This window comes from Artemia franciscana, chromosome 14, assembly GCF_032884065.1.
Source record: "Artemia franciscana chromosome 14, ASM3288406v1, whole genome shotgun sequence".
NCBI lineage: Eukaryota > Metazoa > Arthropoda > Branchiopoda > Anostraca > Artemiidae > Artemia > Artemia franciscana.
In genome coordinates, this window is record NC_088876.1 from 41,490,308 (window position 1) to 41,511,395 (window position 21,088).

The 21,088-nt window shown below is 36.3% G+C and overlaps 1 protein-coding gene across 1 annotated transcript in view; it reads right to left on the minus strand.

Annotated features, from left to right (window-relative positions):
* The window catches only part of LOC136035805 (cadherin-23-like), a gene marked incomplete in the record, with an annotated part of 50,410 nt that extends 29,551 nt beyond the window's left edge, over window positions 1-20,859 (minus strand). Inside the window, 4 exon segments of the mRNA XM_065717776.1 lie at window positions 6,451-6,731; window positions 14,016-14,094; window positions 16,516-16,634; window positions 20,676-20,859. Of these exon segments, the coding sequence (XP_065573848.1) occupies window positions 6,451-6,731; window positions 14,016-14,094; window positions 16,516-16,634; window positions 20,676-20,859 (663 nt within the window).
* Window positions 20,860-21,088: the final 229 nt, after the last annotated feature.

A 21,088-nucleotide genomic window follows, 5' to 3' on the forward strand; every position in this document is an offset into this window, starting at 1 on the left:
AATTTACCAGCCTAGCTAAACAAGCATCAAAACTGAAAGCACGTAAAGCGCAAAATGAAAGCACAAATTCCATGGAATAAAAATTGGCAAAAACATAATTTAGGGTACTATAAGTCCGGTAATTACAAAAAGCAGCTCGAATATGCTTGTCAAAGCGCGTGAATGATGATTGGTAGGAAGTTGAGCGATTGCTGTGTAGCACCCTATAAAGGAACAGAAGCTCTAAAAAGCGCAAGTTCAGTATGACTGTTACAGTGACGACTTTACTCAGATTTAGCACGTACCAATGCCAAAAATCTCCCTGTAAACTAATTACCTCAGTGTAGTGGTCAGAAAAGAGATCATTATCATTCGTCGTATCATTTCCTGAACTTACCGGCCCATAGGGTAAAAAGTGAATTCTAGGGAAAGATTTCAGGGCAAAATCTTTTTGCCAAATGGAAATAGTAAAGAGGTATGTAAGGCTTTTATAAATAAGATAATATAAAAGGATTGCAAGACTTGCAGAAGGCATAATTAAATGCCACTGAAGCGGCTCATGTACAAATATACAGCGTAATCTCAATTTTTGACACAAACTTGTATGAAAAGGAAATAAAAAACAGTGCTATTTAGCTTATTTGCTAGCAAATATGGAACACATTTTAGCTTCACAATTCGAAATTAGCGAGCTTATGCGTAATATTGATCGTTTCAATATCTCTATATATAATGAGCTATAGATCAAAATACACATATACTCAATTATGTACATAAATATATATGTCTAAACTACCGTATTCTTGCAGGCACTAAGCACCCAAAATGCTTCAATTTGACCAAGAAATAACCCCAATGCTCTACTTTGCCGAAAAAAAAACAATCAGCTGGTATTTATGCGTATTCTGCCAAGAATATCGTAGCACAAAGAAGCTGGTGACTCCCACTGATGAATCATATAAGACACCCCATAGAAATTATCTGGAGTTTGAATCTGTCGGTGAAGATCACCCGGTAACTAAAATACTGCGGGAAACGGATAACCAGCAACCTATAGTTGACGTTCTTGCTTCTCTTAAAGCAGCATGGCATAAGTGTTGCAGAGTAGCGTACGACACAACGTCATTAGAGCATGACAGGAAAGGAGGCCAGGTAGAATAGAGTCGAATGAGGTCAAACACTGATCCAGAAGACCAGTGGTGCACAATTCATGGAAACATGCGTCCTTATTTGCCATTAACACTTCGCATCTCGATCCTATTTGCTATTTCTGTGACCAGTCAGCAAACAATAGTATGTTGCATAAAGTAATGTTTCTATGATTCAGTGAATACGCGAAGAAGGCTGCTATGGACTTAAAAGGATAAACCATTGCTTGCAAAGCTTGATCGAGATGTGATTTTAAATGACGGTGTTTATTACCACTAATGCTTGAATGACCTCAATACCGTGTCTGGTCATTAATATGAACTGGAAAGCCGACTGACAAAACGGTCGAGAAAGAAGAAGCAGCAAAATGACTCACTTTTGGGGTGAATATGCATGACCAACTTCACGACGAAGAAGTTTTTTCTCACTTTGTCGGATCTAGTCAAACAGTAGGGCAAAACACTTTAAGGCATGGGCTTTGAGGATGTATATATCAGTAATAAAACAAAAGCTATATCAGTCTAAATCAAACACTTTCGGCTGCTGTTCCGAACCTGTTCGAGTTCCTGAAAGGCAGAGAAATTTATCTTGCCTATTCGCATGATGCTGGATCCGCTTTGGATTTTGCTGATCAGATGACAATATCAAGTGGATTCAGTCTCGCCATGCTTTTAATTTTTTTAAGTGCTGCAACATGATCGGAACCTAGAAACAACTCGGCAGTAGCGAATATAGACCTGACACTTGCCCAGCTGCTGAAACTTGACTAGAAAATGAAGTGAAGTCAAATTATAGGCAGCATAATAGCACTGCCTAAGGATAGAGCGATGTGGGGACAGCGTATTATTAGTATTTTTTGACCAATACAGTTTGTATAGAATCAGTTGCCACAGAAACTTCAAAAGAGGGTCTATATAAAAAGGGTAGAATATGAAGTAGGTGTGATGGCAAAAGCTGGAAGGATTGTCAGAAGAGATACATTTGTTGCTAGACAATTTAACGGTGATTTTAGTGTCTCCAATCAGGTCGATTCAGTCTCGCCATGCCTTTTATTTTTTTAAATGCTGCTACAGGATCCGAACCTAGAAACAACTCTGCAGTAGCGAATATAGACCTGGCACTTGCCCATTTGCTGAAACTTAATGCCAACAAAAAGCAGACACGTCAAAAACCCGGAAACCGTAATCCGACACTGTGCAAGCCAGGAAACCTTTCTAGCAGTTTATTTTGCGATGATTTTAAACTTTGAAAAAAGAAGAGAATCAATCATTGAATGTTTCCATAGTCTTTGGCCATGCATCTCTTACAACAAGTACCTTACCATTAGTGACTCCATCGTTGACAGCCTATGTAAACGCTACCAAATCTAGGGTGTCGTTAAACCACTGAATATTAAGAATTTGCTCTTTACTGTAGCAGCTGGAGACAAAGCTGACCAAAACTCTGCTTCGACAATGTCTCCGACCTCGTTCCATGCCAATATCATTTCCATGATTCAACCTCTGTGTGAGATTGAAGGTCAAGTTCAAGAGCTTTTAGCCATCTTCCAAAGGAATAAGTCTGATCATTTGAAAACGCTTGCCGTCATTTAACAGTGTCATGATGTTTAGCCGTGTATTTCTCCTCAAATAAATATGCCACTGCCTCCATCGGCGGTGTCACCGGCTTAAGACAATAGACTTGTAGATTCAGAAATAAATTTTGAAGCTAAAGCTTCGATCAAGTTCGCTAGAGATACGCCTCATGAGGATCAACTAGGCTTAAAACAGTTTTGTTCATGGGTTACTTTCTAAGCAAATCCACAATTTTCAATACAAAGATGACTATATGTCAGTCTGCCTTTGCTAGAAAATCCTACCCATTCGTATGTAACCATTCGGCACCAGTTGGATATATGTTTTGATTTGCTACAACTCGAATCAAGCCTTGGTCATAGCCTACGATCAACCACTGTACAAGATTGTGAAGCAGCTCCAGTGGCTGATTACAGACAACCGGACAAGTATGGATGTCCAAACTAGTATGTAGCAGAAAAGCTGTTAGTAATGATGGGAGTGTTAAATGTAGAAATAGCCATGGATTCAGTAATTGGAGAAGTGCTGAGTCGATTTGGATGGGGAAAAGGATTAACTGATGCAGGAGATATGACGGCAGGGAGATGTGACACACTAGAAATGCATTAATCGTTCTCGGTATGCCTAGAAAGTTATCATTGTCAAACTCGAGGAATTAAAGTGGCGAGTTCATCAGATGATGCTGAAATGAATCACTTCATCAGTTGGACAAAGAAGTACCCAATTTTTCCTTCTGTAGACTCATCAATAAGCTACTGGTTCTGGCTAAGTTTCTTCGAACCGGTAATTATCCTTTATCCGTTGCTGCCTTCACCGGAATAGTCCTGCTTTATTTTGCCCTTGATAATCAAAACTATGTCCGTTGGCTTTCTTTGCATATCATAATTCTGCTCACTAGAGTCAGTCTGCACATCTGTTTAAAGGGAATTTGAGGGGGAAAAGTTTATAGTTTCTGCTACAGGCTAGTCTTTTCTTTTTTTCCCGCTAGATCAGGTGAATGAATTCAGCATCAAAACTGTGAAGGGCATTAAAGGGTTAAGGGTACCAACTTACGATCCACTTGCAATGAGGAGAATCATGATTGCAGCACCGGAAATAGTAACAAGGACTGAGGAATTCCAAAATATGAAGGAACAGCGGACAGCAGACCATCGATCATCACAAAATAGGTGGGCATTTCAGGAAAGGTTCGGGACAAATACTAAAATCCTTGTAAATACTCTAATAGAATGGAGTAATCCTTTCGGAATTATATGTGAGATTCTTGTTTCTATCAACTCCGGGAGAATACCCAATTCTAGTCCCCTCAGTAGCTACTGCAGTCAGGAAACTATTGACAAATTCCAGTATTATAATTTTGCGGAAGAGTGTTTGTATACCGTACAAAGCCTATTTATTCACTGATACGCCTACACTAGATTTCATTATTTTCAACTCCTATTCCATGATCAATATCAAACTCAAAATCAATCCTTTAGATGGCGAAGTCAGATTCAGCCCTCTTTGCCAAACTCTATATTGGCTGCAACACCAGAGGTGCTGACTTGGGAGAATTTTTCAAACACATGAACCAGTCTTTCCCTCCCTCAATCTCTGATCAGGATAATCTGAGATCCGGCACGAGATCTGATATTGTAAGTCTGCTCAGATCTTATTCTTCTCAAATTTTTGACCGAGAAACCTCACTCCGTTTCCAAGGTTTTTGATGATGCTGTCATAGTCTACTTTTTAAAGCCGAAAACAAGACGTTTAGGGAATATGTCACAGAAAAAAATCCACCACTACATTCGTAAGCAGTTCACAAGTGAAACATAGCAAGTTGATGTCTTCTTTGACGTTTATAAGTCCGACAGCTTGAAAAATTCTACACGAGAAAAGCGCAGCAAAGCTTCTGTCGCCTGTTGAGAGCTTATCCAAAGCAGTTCAAAATTGCAATATCTTGGCGCTGCAACTGCAAGAGCACCTAATTTTAGTGCACCGAGTAGTGTTCTTGCCACGGGTCCTGCCAAGTATAATTAATTTTTATGCATTATGTATTTTGATTTCCCTTTTGAGGCTTAAGCCTAACTAAGAATCTTAGTTGTTCAGCATGTGATCGGATATCTCATCGAAGTACCATATTTTGTGATTATTATTGCTTTATTTTGTATTCCATTTTCCAATAACAATGACAATCATGACAAGTTAGCTAAAGTATCAAACAGAAATGACTTTTTGGTTGCTCAAATCTGAAAAAAGTGCCATGTGGGTCTCTATGTTTGTTCAAAATCCTTCATTGTCTTCCTGTCATTAAGCGTTGTGGGCTCTGCTGGACGCTCTAAATCGTGCTTCGTCTAAAGTTTTGTAAACGTTTCTATTTTCGTACTTGAAGTGGTCATTGGGACATGCAAGGACAAGATTCTGGCTTACAGATTTACTTTCTTTTCAAAACCACTCGACACGGGGTATTGCAAACCGTGTTTCTGCCAAATCTGAGCTTTCTGTTACAAGCAGATGAGTCTTGTGCATTTAGCATACTTTTTCAGCCTTTAAAGCAATGATTATACTTTTTACTTGTGATTTTCGAATCCCCCCTACTTTGTAGTACATTACCACTTTTTCGGAGTTTCTTCAAACTTTCCATCAGTTTAGCGCTTTTTGGGCACTATTGAGCCCACAAGTTTGTGCTTTGACCTCTAGACTCGAGCTGGTGCTTATAATTTCTGACATTTAGTACTCTACACTATGTTTTTGCCTGTTTTGGTATTACATGGGATAGGCACTCCTATTTTGCGATGTTCACGCTTTCTTATCACTCTTTTGTGCGTTTCAGAGCGATTTTCAATTCATATGTAGTCACCATTGGAATCACCATATCTTAAAATTTATATTCAGAGGTTTTGATGCTTCTGAACAGATGTTGGTAAACTTACCTATTTTTTGGAGCTTCAGGCGCTCGTAAAGGTGCTTTAGAGCGACCGATTGACGTGCTTCCTGTCACCATTAGATTCCCCGTGCTTTAGTCTATATTTCTACTAATTTTGGTGCTCTTTGGCAGAAATGTATTGATTCTTGATTCACATGAGCAAACTTCTTGAGTGTGTTCTAGATTGTAAAGGAGTACCTTTCAATCATTTCTTAAGAAATTGGAGGTTTAGATTTGCTCATTTCTTAATTGTAATTTTGAACATTTAGCTTATGGCAATAGAATCAGTGTTTGAATTAACGCAATAAATTTTTTTTTTTTTAATCATTTTAATTATTATTCCTTGGTTATTTTATTTCAACTAGAATCATACGAGAAATTTCAATTTTATTATTGAAGAGACAAAGTGGGTCCATAACCCATCCAACATGCTACCCCCACTATCCCCAAGTTCTTTTTTTTAAGAAAGACGGACATATAACACCTTGTTAGAAACCCAACCCTGCAGGGATGGTCGGGCATGTTCACCTTATTTCTTGAATAGATAAAAATCGATAATTAATCTCTATGATTTAAGATACAAAGTGATTTAATGGCCCCTCTAACAGCTCCTCTTTCCTCAGCAGTTTTTGTTAGTACTTGGGTACACATATTGCACCTTCTTCTAAGTAGTATCACGCAAAGCTTTTCAAAATATTTTAACGGATGGACAAAGTGGGATCAATTCGTTCTTTTATCTATTGAGTTGCTTCTGTCCATTTAAAGTTCAAATATTCCTATTTACTGTTTCAAAAATGTTTTAGCTTTTATTTAGAAACAAAGAAAGACACTTACAAAATCCCTGTCTGTAACTTCAATAAAGTGATTGAATATAATAGTTCCAGCTGTTCCTTCTGGAACCCATACAGTGTATGGGCCTGAATAAGAAAACGTTGGTATGTTATCGTTAACATCTGTAACAGTCATCAAAACATCGCCAGTAATGCTTTCTGATGAAAAGTCGTCTTCAATGGCAAAAATTTCAAACTCCAATACATAAGATTTGGCACCATAAACATCGCGATCTATTTGCTTAACCAACGTCAGATTTCCTGTCTGTGGGCATAGGTCTATATTTTCATTTCCTAAAAATGATAATATGAAAAAAAAAATTACATGAAGGATTGACAAGCCCCTTTTATTTTGCGTAGTGAAAAGGCTTTTAAAAACTATATTTAACACTGCCTGCGTTTGTGATTTGGAAAAAATCATTAGAATTTTATAGATACATTCTAAAATTTCAAACCTTCGAATGAAATCTCAATAACTTGCTTAAATATATTCATCATATCTAAGAAGCTATTCTAACTTTGTTTGAAAACGTAGTTGAAAAAAATAACTTTGTTGAAAAACATTCTAATTTTGTTGAAAAACAAAGTCAGAATATAAATCATTAGACTTCTAGTAAGGGCAAATAAATGAAGATTCTTCTTCTGCCCTAAGTGATTGGACAATTCAAATAGTGTGGAATAAAAGTATTCCTAACAACCTAAATTTTTCTTCGATTTCAATCTTTCCAGAAAATATTTAATCTCACTAGAAAATGAAGTGAAGTCAAATTATAGGCAGCACAATAGCACTGCCTAAGGATAGAGCAATGTGGGCACAGCGTATTATTAGTATTTTTTTTACCAAGACAGTTTGTATAGAATCAGTTGCCACATAAACTTCAATAAAGGGTCGTTCATTCAAAATTGAAAGTTTTGTTGCCTCTCTTAATAGTCAAAAATGATTGAAGGGCTACCACCCCCTGCCCACGCCCAGTATTTCTCCAAACACATCCAATAAAAATCTTGGGATAGTCATTTTGTTCAGCATAGTTAAACGGTCCAGTGACTACGTCATTGGCGACGACCCCACCCCCGTAGCCCTTGAGGCAAGGACTATAAGTTACACTAGTTGCAAAGGTTATATACAAGGGAGAGAGGGTGGGAGCTCCCCTCCCCCGAAATGTTTATTCGAAATGTAACAACATAACAAAGGTGAATATTAACAGATTTTGGATGCATTGTTATTCTAGCCCCCCCCCCAAAAAAAAAAAGAAAAACAAAAAAAATCCTGGATACGACCTTACTAGTCGCTCATTATCAACATATAAGATTTTTAAAGAAGAGGTAATTGTATTAACTTCGGAGGGGACTCATTTGATTAAAAATGGAAGTTCTAGTGCCCTTTTTAAGAGTCAAAAGTGATACGAGGACAACTAGTTCCCCCACACTCTACCACAACCTCTTCTCCCCAAGTGCATCAGATAGAAATTTCAAGATAGCTAATTAAATTTAAATAGTCCAAAGATCATACAGCAAGACCCAGAGACTTAGGATAAGGGTTGTAAGTTATATCCCCGAGGCATATAAGATTCTTATGGAAAGGATAGTTGTACAAGGCTTGGAGGAGGCTCATTTAATTTGAAACTGAGAGTTCTAGTTCCAATTTAAAATGAGAGTTAACTAGCCACTCCCCCTAACTCCAGCTTTTCCCTAGACGTATCTGATCAAAATTCTGAGATAGCTATTTTGTCCAAAAATAGTTTAAAGAACAGATAATAATGCCTCTATGATTGACACAGACTTCCAGAGCCCAGAACAAGGGTTGTAAGCTATACCCCAGATACAAATAGGATTTTTATGGAATGGGCAATCGTATAAACTTCAAATTGGGCTTATTTAATTAAAAATCCATATTTCTAGTGCCCATCTTAGCAGTAAAAAAATAATAGAAGGGTAACCAGCCCCACCCCCACACACATTATTTTCCAAAATATATTCAATCAAAATTTTGAGACAGCTCTTTTGCTCCACATTGTTAAAAGCTTCAGTAAATATGCTTTTGGGGGGGGCTCCAACCCCTCATCCTACAACCATTAGGGATAAGATGTGTGTTAGGCAGATCACTCATTGTTTACATATAATATATGCGATTAAGAAAGGTGGGTATGCGTGATATTTAATTTCCAAAAAGGCATAGGATATCCAGGTGAACCTTTCAGAGATTCTTGAGTAGCTGTTGAACAAAATCAAAACACCTTATGTGCCTACAGGTTGTCAAACGGAAGTAACGTAGAAATGACTGGTTATATTATTTTGAAACTTCCAGCCACTGATTAGGGAGATGATCAATTAACCAAAAGACTTTATTTGCACGCTACTACTACTGCTAGTATTACTATTACACCATTGCTATCACTACTACTACTATTACTACCATTGCTACTACTGCTACCACTGCTACTACTACCACTACTACTACTACTACTGCTACTACTTTTAAGTTTTAATGTCGCTCCTTACTTTCAGTTTAAAAAAACTAGTTTTTTTTTTATTTAATTTCTGAACGTTTTTGAATTAATGCATGTTTGATTTTGGCTCTCCGCACATAAGTTATTAAATGAAATTTGCATATTAATTCTTTTTTTGGCTTAATGGCTTTTACTTAGTTTTGATCAGACGATTTTGAGAAATAAGGGGTGGGGAAGGAGGCCTAGTTGCCCTCCAGTTTTTCGGTTACTTAAAAAGGCAACTAGAACTTTTAATTTTTAACGAACGTTTTTATTAATAAAAAATATACGTAACTTAAGAATTGACTTACGTAACAAACTTTTATATTCTTATATTTTTATTATGTATATGAGGGGGTTTGTCCCCTCGTTAATACCTCGCTCTTTACACTAAATCTTAAGTTTTGTCCCAATTCTTTAAGAATGATCCCTGAATCAGAAAGGCCGTAGAATAAATAGTTCAAATCACTAAAAATACTTTAGCATAAAAATTGAGGTATTTATCTCCTCCTAAATACCTCGCTCTTTATGGTAAAGTATTTTTAGAACCCCTCATATGGGTAATAATCTCTGTTCGTTCTAAGTTTTAATGCTAGTCCTTACTTTCAATTGAAAAACTTTTTTATGTTTATTTTTTCATTGTTTTTTTATAGTAATGCTAGAAAATCCCGCGCCCTTTTCATTGAATTTCTCTTCCCCCATGACATATTCCTCCAAGGAAAGATTCTCCCACATATCCCCCTCCCCTTAACCCCACCCGAAACCAAAAAAATCCCCCTAAAAACGTCTGTACACTTCCCAATAACCATTACTGTATGTAATATACATATTGCTACTACTGCTATTAATACTGCTGCTACTGGTGGTACTACTAGTACTAAGACAACACAGTTATTGCTACTGCTACTACTACTACTACTATGATTCTAGTATCATTAAGGCTACGCGCATGAAGGTAAAAATTGATACTATTAATGCTTCTATACTGCCATTAATGATATTCATGCTATAATACTATTACTGCTATTAATATTGCTGGTACTACTAGTACTAAAACAAAACGATTATTGCTACTGCCACTCCTACTACTACCACTACTATGATACGGATACCATTAAGGCTACGCGTATAAAGGTAAAACCTTTACAGAATATTGAACTAAATCATTACAAGCTATGCGCATTCAGATTGTCAAAATGGCATTTGTCAAGAATGGATTTGGGTATTAAGCTAGAGATTTCACAGATTGCTTAAGGGATCACATCAATTGACCAAAAGGTAAAATGCATGCTACTACTAGCACTACCACCTTTGCTACCTTTACTGCTACTACTACTACTACTACTGCTAAACTACTGCAACTACTACTTTGATTGCAACCGCTTGTAAGGCTAAAAGTATTAAGACGAAAAGAGTATCAAAAAGGGGTCAAAAGGGCAAATCAACATTATTTTTGGGATGACTAGCGGTATCAAGGTTAAGACTTTAGGGTATCATGGGGGGATGCTCAACGGACCGAAAGGCAACATTTACATGCTACTACTGTTATTAATACTGCTGGTGCTGCTGCTACTGTTACTGCTACTACTACTAATGCAACACTACTACTATTTGTTTTCCTACTACTACCTCTTCTACATGGATGCTAGAACTATTTAAGCAAAGCTTATGAAGGTGAAAATTTGAGAATATACTGAAGGGAAATTTGAACTAAATCGAAAGACACTATAGGCATGCAGATTGTCAAAAGAGTGTTTCCTATGAACAGATTTGGTTATTAAGTGGAAACTCTCAGCAAATGCTTAAAAGGGAGGATCAATTGAATAAACGGCAATATATACAAGCCACTATCAATATTACCACCACTGCTACGTTTGCTACTACTACTACTACTACTACTACTACTACTACTACTACTACTACTACTACTACTACTACTAATACTACTACTACTATTACACTTTGACTGCTATTACAACTGTGCCTATGAGTACGAAGGTGAAATTTATAGAAAATTTTGCGGGGAGAAGGTGAACTGAATCACAACATGCCGTCTGTATGCAGCTTGTCAAAAGAGCGTATCGGTAACATCTTAGGAACAATTTGGTAAGTGAGGTTGAAACTTACAGGGCTTGTTGTGGGGGATGTTGAACAAGCCAAAAGACAATATTTGCATATTAATGCCACTGCTTCTATTCAAGCTGCTACTACTATTAATGCTATTATCCTCTTTTTTTTATAAAGATGGGTTTATTAATATAAATAAACAAAACTAAACAAGCAAATGGCCCGAAGCAAAGCTTGTTTGAGCTTAAGACCCCAATACACATACCAATAAAAACAATACGAAAAAGGAGAGGAAAATAAAAAAAAGGAAAGAAAAAGAAAAGGAAAAAAGGAAAAAAAGAAAAATAAATTTTCAATTACCCTGCATTTCGATCGATGTAGGATTACACTTCAAAAAAGACAAAACAAAAAGAAACTAAAACCACTTGACCAGTATCGCCTAAAACAAAACCAACGTCTTGGCTCCAATTGAGGTACACACAACTACCAAAACCATAAATTTTAAGGGAAAATTCACTTCCGAATACCACTTCATATTACTACTACTAATACTGCTGCTAAGACTAAGGCTGCTCCTACTGCTACTATTTTTACTACTGGTACTACTTCTACTGTTACTAAAGCTAAGGATGTAAATGTGACAGATTTCGTAAATATTGAAACTGTATGTAACTAGATCTAAAGATAGTATGCACACAGAGGTTTTCAAGTGGACGTATTAGTGATGCTTCAGGAGCAGTTGATGGTCTTAAGTTAAAATTTTCAGTGTGCGTCGGAAAGAAAATGTCGATGTTTAAGAAAAGAAAAGGGGCTCGAATGAAAAATGAAAGTTCCAGTGCCTTTTTTAAGAGTCCATTCCTTTTGTCAATAAGATAGTTAACCGTTGACAAAAAAGACATTCTTGTAAAATCAAAGAAGATATTTTACAATTTGAGGCTATTGATAAGCCATCAAATATTGCCTATCTTCCGTATATCCTAAAAATCACAACAAAATAGAAAATATTTACACAAAAAATAATCTGAATGTAGTTTTTACTAATAATTTTAAAATCGTTAATTTCTTAAATTCCGGTAAAGATAAGAACCCAGTAACTCGCCAAAGAGGGGTCTATCAAATTCCTTGTGACTGTGAAAATTACTGTGTTGTCAGGACCCATCAGAATCTAGAAAAACGGTTACAACAGCATAAAAAGACACAGACAAGGCATTAATTTCAAATAGTTCCAACTGCTCCTTTGATTCTACTTTAGGTTGGCATATATTTAATAATCCCTCCCACATGATGTCCCATCAGGAAGGGTGTGTGAAAGCACGTGATGGTTGGCCTCCAACTCCCCATTGCACTTCCTGGCTGAAGGGCCAAGAAACGGTGATCAGCACCACCGGTAGGGACTGTAAAGTCTAAGGCCGTATCCTTTACCTTTTTTTTTATCCTCCCACATGATACTATTTGAAAAATGTTCACTCATTAGTAACGATTTGGCGATAAAACAGGTGGTTCAGGAATCAATCGAAATTAGTCTCAAAATAAATAATAATTTTTCTTTGAGCAGAGACTTAGGGGAGTACTCACTAAATTCTTTATACTCAAATTTAAATAAAAATGATCTAAGAAAATATTTTACAAAACCGATATATAATAGTATTGAACCAGTTACGAAAAGGCCTTTAAGGCAGGCTGCTAAAAGTGCAAGGTTGACTCTGAGAAATTGCATTTAATCACTTTGTTCTGTTTTGTTTGAATGAATTTATCATCTCACCTCACTCTTTTTGTCAGTCCTAGATATAATATGTATATATTATACTTGAAAATATAACCATATATATATATATATATATATATATATATATATATATATATATATATATATATATATATATATATATATATATATATATATATATATATATATATATATGATATATATACACGAGCAGGGCTGAGGGCTGACAACCCCCATGCCTTCTCAAGACCAGAGCATAATTTGCACTTACTGAAAAAAAAAAACAATGGAATGTGGATTTTCAGTTTAAAATACATACGCTGATATTTATTCCTTAAAGTCATAATAAGTTTTGACTTATTAATTTGTAAATAATTAAAACCCTTAAAAAATTTTTCGTTTCAGAAAGCAGGGAAAGTAAATGCGCCATTACGTGTCATTACGGCCTCTGAAACTGGGAAGCTCCACATGTAAATTCTGGATTATTTGAAATCGAATGACTATCTCAGAATTTTCCATTGATAGCTTTTCCTCTCTTTTACAAGTAAATTTGGCACTTTCTTTGGAAGATAACAGAAAATGCAAATTTATTCCGACATAATAATTGTTGCAACTTAAAAACAACACTTGAGCATTTATTTTCCATCCGAATAAGTCTTCTCTTGAAGACCTAGGACCTTTGGTTCAATACGATCACTCCTATAAAAAAAGACTAGTTTCCGTGATCATCAGTCTCGAGAACAATACAATATTTGGCATTTTCTTAGACAGAAGTTTGAAATATTTGCAAAATAATTTTTGGATGCAATAAAATTCATAGTGAAATTTTCATCAAAATTACTCACCCTTTTGAGTTTGTGTTTTCCTTGTTTGTATCTTCTCAGAGCTGTTGCTATTGACGGGGAACATCAAGCTTAACAAATTTTTAAGTATTTATAGTCAACAAATTTTAAGTTTTGGTGTATTTTGGTATTAATTAGCTTGTGTATAGTTTGTATCCTCAAATATGAACAAAAAGTCAAAGTTTTCAAATATATTCCACATTAAAATCTATAAAATCATTCCAAATCTAAAATCTATGTGGTAAAAAAAAAAATACTAGTAGGCTAAAATTTTGCTTGCTTCATGCAAAATAGGAAAGTTCTTAAAATTTAATCAACAGATACTTAAAATCTTCGGAACTTTAAAAGATTTTGCTTCATAAAAAGGATTTAGGAGGCAACGAAGTTTATTTATTTGTTCAGTTGATAAAGCTAGCTAGCTTTACAAGGAACTTCATAGAAATTTAGCAATATTTACCTTCTCGGAGCTCATAACGAATCGGTTGATTGATTCCATGGTCACCATCTATCGCTAAAAAGACAGCTATTACATGTCCCTGAAACACATCAACTTTCAATACAATTTTTGGTCATAGGAGAAAGTAAGATTTTTCACTTAACAGGTTGAGGGAAAATTTTTTCTTTTACTTAGTAAGAAAGTTTGGTCCATGTTGGTATTACCGGAACAATTCTTTGGGGTCATGAAACTATTGTTAATAGATGCATTTTGACTTTTTGAACATCTTTTCTCTCTTGCAAAACTACTGCAAACTCACCGTTATGGAGTATTTCCTGCCCAAATATTCTTTTAGTTATACATATAGAATTGCAATCATTTCCATTTTCATTGATCGGAAATTTGAAATCGCTAACGTTTTAAGACCGAAAATTGCTCTGTGGCTTTTAGAGACAATTTTTGTTAGGTTAGGTTAGGTTGAGTTTGCGGTAGTTTTGCAAGAGAGAAAAGATGTTCAAAAAGTCAAAATGCGTCTATTGACAATAGTTTCATGACACAAAAAAATTGTTCCGGTAATACCAACATTGACCGAAAGTTCTAGTTGCAGATTTTTTGCAAATCAAACAGCTAGTTATTGCGTAAATATATAGATAATTTTTATCTACAAGTTCTCAAAGATACCTATGATGATACACCCCTTAGGGTCTTTATGTTACAAGCTTGCATTTTTTTGTAGGGCAAATTGGAGGGCAACTAGGCCTCCTTCTTCACCCCTTATTTCTCAAAATCGTCTGATCAAAACTCTGAGAAAGCCATTTAGCCAAAAAAAAAAATAATATACAAATTTCTTTTTAATTATCTATGTGTGGAGAGCCAAGATCAAAGCATGCATTAATTAAAAAACGTCCAGAAATTAAATAAAAAAACAATTTTTTTTTAAATGAAAGTAAGGAGCGACATTAAAACTTGAAACGAACAGAAATTACTCCGTATATGAAACGGGATTTTCCTCCTCAACGCCCCTCTCTTTACGCTAAAGTTTTTTTTTTACTGTTTTAAGAAGTAGAGTTAAGAGAAAGAATCAAACTTTAGCGTAAAGAAGGGGGCGTTGAGGAGGAAATGCCCATTTCATATACGGAATAATTTCTGTTCGTTTAAAATTTCAATGTCACTCCTTACTTTCATTTAAAAAAACTGTTTTTTTTTATTTAATATCTAATAAAACCAAATATCATAGAGAGTCAGACATAAATATTATTTATTAGGGTACTGGTCAATGAGTTCTCTTAAGGGAACGGGGGTGTATCTCTAAACCTAAAAATGCGTTTTAGACCCCCATGTCTTCAAAACATCTAAGAGACGTGATTCAGATGCATTAAATAATTGTTAAAATAATTACAGATCTAACTTCTGACTCCCATCACTAGAAGGAATATACACAAGTATAAATATAGATCACCACAAAATAGAAGTAATCCTGGGTATGATACTAAAAACGAACAGAAACTGAAGAAATAAAATTCAATGGGAGGTAAAGAGTGAAATTAAAACCTAGAACGAACATAAACAATTCTGTCTATGCAAGGGAATATGCCCTTCTCAATACCCAGATCTTTAGGCCAAAGTTTAGTTTTTTGTCTCTGATGCTATAAAAATAACTTCTCAAGAGCGAGGGCAATTGTAATGGAATATAAAGTACTTTTCACACTGATTTTAACAAACTTTAACTAAATTGTAAAATTCATTTTCTGCAATTTTGTAGCAACGGTTCACTATAATTATTTGACCTAGAAATCCCTACTCAAAAGTTATGATTAAAATGGTGTCTTTGTGCCAAAAGGTGTCCCTTTTTTTGTTGTTTTTTTAAATACTTGCTTCCGGGTAATTCATCCTTGATGGTGAAGACGTGAAGAATGGTTCATTGTCATTTACATCCTGAAGATCTACTATAACTGTGACTGTTTCATATCCACAGGGTGCGATAACTAGTGGTGTCTGGTTTATCTCAAAGTCTAACATTGGCACTGAAATAGTACATTTTCCTCCCGAACAGCTCCCAACCTACATGGAAGTTGCGCTGAAACTGGGGCCTGTAAGAAAAGATGGAACAAACAAATATATATATATATATATATATATATATATATATAATATATATATCTATATATATATATATATATATATATATATATATATATATATATATATATATATATATATATATATATATATATATATATATATATATATATATATATATATATATAATATATCTATATAATATATATATATATATATATATATATATATATATATATATATATATATATATATACATATATATATATCTCTATATATATATATAATGCTTTGTATACAGTCGTGCGTTTGAAAAACTCATATTGTGAAATAACATTTATAATAGAAGGACCATAAAAGTTTTATGGACTAAAACAAATTCTTGACATACAATTTTATTCCTTATCATTTTTGTTTACCTACTGAGTACCTACGGAATTACCTTCTCAGCAGGAGCCTCCCAAAGGCCTCTCAGCACATCTCCAGGTGGCGGATAGGGGAATGTCTTACAGATATGTAGGATATCTCCATGGAAATGGGAGGTGCAGACCAAGGAGGGACCTTATTTTTAGGAGTCTTGAAGTATAACTGGAACACCCTTAGCCTGGGGACATAAGTTTAGGTGGAAGAAGAGGAGGGTCCCTCTGATTTGCGCTGGACAGGGCCCACTAGCGTGTGGACACGTCCCGCGAATCACAATTCAATCCCCCAGCAAAAGATAAATTGTCGGTGATGCAGAATGCCATAAGGGTGCATTATGCGTAGGAGATTTAGTTTGCCTCTGCTAGGGACGATGGATGGACGAGAGATGGGCTTACCGCTGTCCTTACTTCAGCTAATCAAAATCTTTTCTTTCACATTTATGATGATCATGAGCTAACACATGAATGTGAGAACTAGTACTACCGCGTCCGGGGAAATCGAGGATGGCCATGCATTCAGATCAACCGTGTCCAGGGTAACTTTGACAACTCCACCCTTGGAGGCCATTGTATCGATTTTATCATTTGGTGCCCTCGATATCAGAACGCTTTCAAAACAAGGGAAAAAGGTGCTCCTCCTGAGAGAGATATACCGTTACAATTGGGACTAGTTAGCCTATCCGAAACCCACCTCCCAGTCACCGGCAAAGAAAAACTTGATGACGGTACTCTTATTGTGTCAGGACGTAGCGATTGGAAACACCGGCAGGGAGTTGGCTTCCTACTTTCCAATTATGCTAGAGAATCACTAATCGCAGGAACACCGTCTGATTATGGTTTGTCTGAAAGACTCACCAGCGAATCTCACAATCATCCAAGCATATGCGCCTGACTCTAGCAGAAAGTATAAAGAATCTGAAAAATTATGTTTCTAATTTCAATGTTTAGTGGACTCGGTGCCAAAAAAGACATCGATTTTGTCATCGGGGACTTTTTTCACTATTGTCAGTGACGACCCATTTGACAATGTAGGGCGTGAATGGTAAATTTGGCCATGTCCAGCTCAACGAAAGATGCGAGCGCCTAATAAATTTTTCCGAGATAGTGATCTTGTCATCACTACCACATTTTTGAAAAGTATCTGACGGAAATCAACCCCGACCTCCCAAGATAGAAGGACTTGATTATATCCTCGTGTCTGTACGCTGGAAATCTTCCATCACAAACCCGGTCATTTTGGCTGGCGGCAACTTCAACAGCGACCTCTCATTTTTCATGAATTCATTTAAACCATGTCTAAGAGCAGCCGCAAAACTCCCAAAAACTAAGATTCAGAGTAGACCTCTTAAAAGACCAAACTATGCGACAAAAATACACCGCTACTCTTCCTGAAAGAATTTCTGAACTCCTCTCTAAATCCCCGCATACTCAGTCAAAGGATTACATCGATAATCTTGTGAAGAGTAGCTCACAGGTTATAAGCGATGTCAGCCAGTCAACCCTGGGAGTCCAAAAGGCGAACCGAAAACCATGAATCACGGATGAGACAATCTCATTACGCGAAGGGAAACGCAACCACACTAACAAACTAGATAGAAAGGTTAAGATCAGTACAAACGATTGAAACGTGTTGCAGAGAATGTCACTTGTGGTGCTCACCGCTCCTATATAAGGGAACAATTTGAGCAATGCAAAATAGCATTAAAGATAAGTGACATTCACTTCATGTACAGGCGAGTACAGGAACAAACCAAAACAAGGGACTGAAAGCCTATACCCTCCTCGGTGAAGATGGTTACCAGATCCAAATTACAGACAGGATCCGAAGCAGATGGAAAGATCATTTTGAGAGCAAATTAAACTCAAACATCCTCCTAGACTAGTTGGTGCTTAACAGTCTCCCCGTAATCGACGCAGACCCAAGCCCACTCCCACTGAGATAGAATTGGCTACCAAGGGCTTAAGGACAAACAAAGCTGCAGGTCCATATGGAATCCAGCCGGAGTTACTAAAAGTATATTGAGATTCCCTTGTTTACTTATAGATAAACTTTTCTACTGCTGCTTGGGAAGAGGATCCTTCCCCTCCTCATGGTGTGAAGTAACGATTGTTCCACTCCATTAGAAAGGATAAAAATCAATCTGTAATAACTAAAGTCCTATAAGCCTTACGAGCCACGCCACTAAAATACTCACTAGAGTAATTCTGAAGCGTATAAAAGTGATATCTTCAACTGTTATTCCAGAATATCAGACCAGTTTCCGCCCAAATAGATCAACAATTGATCAGATATTTATGGTCCGTCACATTATGGAAAAAATCTTGAACTTGGACGTATTATTTCCACTTTTTTATTTACTTTATACAGGTTTTCGGCATCATATGGAGAGAAGGTCTATTGCAGATTCTTCTCCACTTTGGTATACCGCAGAACTTAGTATCATTGATCAGAGTAATGTACTTAAAGTTAAGAAACCGCTTCATGACGAGGGAGTGCCTCTCCAGTAGCTTTGAAACATAGACTGGTGTGCTGCGGGTTTGCTTGTTGTCGCCAGAGGTGTTTAATCTCTTCCTTACCACTGTCTTATCACTTCTTAATAGCTTGTCTGGTGTCCTCATTAGGGGAATATTGATTGATCAACTAGGTTGCACAGACGACATAGATCAGGTAAATGAGAACCTTGTGGATCTTCAGTTCAAGGCCGACAACATTTAATCAACCACCATCTACTTTGAAATAACCATCAATTCTTCAAAGACAAAAGCTTTGTTCTGTTTTGGAAAGCCGAAAAACCAAGAAATCTTAAGACTCCAGTTCAATGGTGACAACATAGAATGAGTCAAAGGTTTCACCTAACTTGGTAGCCCTAAAACATTCGATAATAACCACTCAAACCACTCGAGCTTGTCAGCTCTACTTTCAATGCAATGATGCCAATCTGGAGGAATAAGAATTTGTCAACATTGCTTGAGACAAGACCCTTCAACACACTGATTATCCCCAATACCATTTACGCTTGTGTATTCTGGACTCTCAAAACAGATGACGAACGTCGTCTAGTCGCATTTGAAACAAAGTCACTTTGCCGTATTGCGGGCATTATGTTCCTGGACAAGATCTCTAATATAGGGCTATTTGAAAGCCTCAATATCAAACAAACCATACTTAGCAAAATAAAACTGCAACAAATTAGGTAGCTAGGCCATATCCAGTGTATGGAAAACTCCCGTCTTCCGAAAATAGTCTTCCATGGCCGTGTACATGTACGAACCTAAGGGGGGGGAGGGGCACTCTTCCGTAGGCACTGGTTTGGAGGGAATGCTGGCTCGTTCGCTACTTTTTGACCTGATCAGATAAAATTTGAACCCTAGCCCTTTAAGTTTCTTTTATAATGAATTATTTTGACTCAACTTATCGTAAGGGTGCTGTCTCGTAGGCAGCTTTTTTGATCTGATCAAATAAAGTTTGAGCCATAGCTCTGTAATATTTCTTTGTCGTGAATTAATATGACTCAATTTCAACAAGCCGCAAATTCTACGCCTGACTGAAGATAAATGTTCATACAGACACCACATCATTAACATAGTGAATGAAGAGGCCCCAAAACAACCTTCGAAGACGCATGGGACTTAAGTCAAGTCATTTTTGTTTTGGCTAGACTTCAGCCAACGGAATTGTCTTTATCCATGTCTTCCCTTAAATTCTCCCCTCATTGAATCTGTTTCAAAGCCTTATTAAAAATTTTGATATTGAAGCAGTTTTACTCCTTGACAATTTGAGTCACGAATTTATTTTTAGATCTACAAACAATAAATCAAAATTTTGCAATTATTGTTAAATAATTTATAACATTTGATTATGATATCATATCATAGCCTTAAAATGCTGCATAAAATTAAATGGGAGCTTAAAATGAGCAGGGACAGAGACGAATCTAAGGGGGGAGGGGCACTGTTCCGTAGGCACTGGTTTGCAGGGGATGCTGGCTCGTTCGCTACTTTTTGACCTGATCTGATAAAATTTGAACCCTAGACCCTTAAGTTTCTTTTGTAATGAATTATTTTGACTCAACTTATGGTAAGGGTGCTGTCTCGTAGGCAAATTTTTTTTATCTAATCAAATAAAGTTTGAACCATGGGTCTGTAATATTTTTGTCATGAATTAATTGACTCAATTTACCTCTGTCTCCTTCATAATACAGCGTCAGGATATCTCCAGCATCGTTATTTTCCTTGAATGAAACTACGGCTGCTTTGTTACCATATGGAAAGGTAAGAGTTAAATCAGAGATGGGGTTAGTATCTGCTACTTCAAGCCAAAGGTCTGGAAATGTGCATTGACAATAACCTATAAGATGGAACATCCCGTTGGTATAGATCAAACTAATAGAAGTGAATTACTCTTGTAAATACTCTTGTGTGACAAAAATTTCCATTAAAGGGCAAAGTTTGCTTTCTATACAGCACATTATTCTGTTTGCCCTTCAAAAATAATATTTAAACTAAAAAGTGCTAATGGCTAAAGAGAGTTTGTCATTATGCAGCTTGAGTTGAACAGCCACACTGTTGCAGAAGTTGTGAAAACTAATGCTG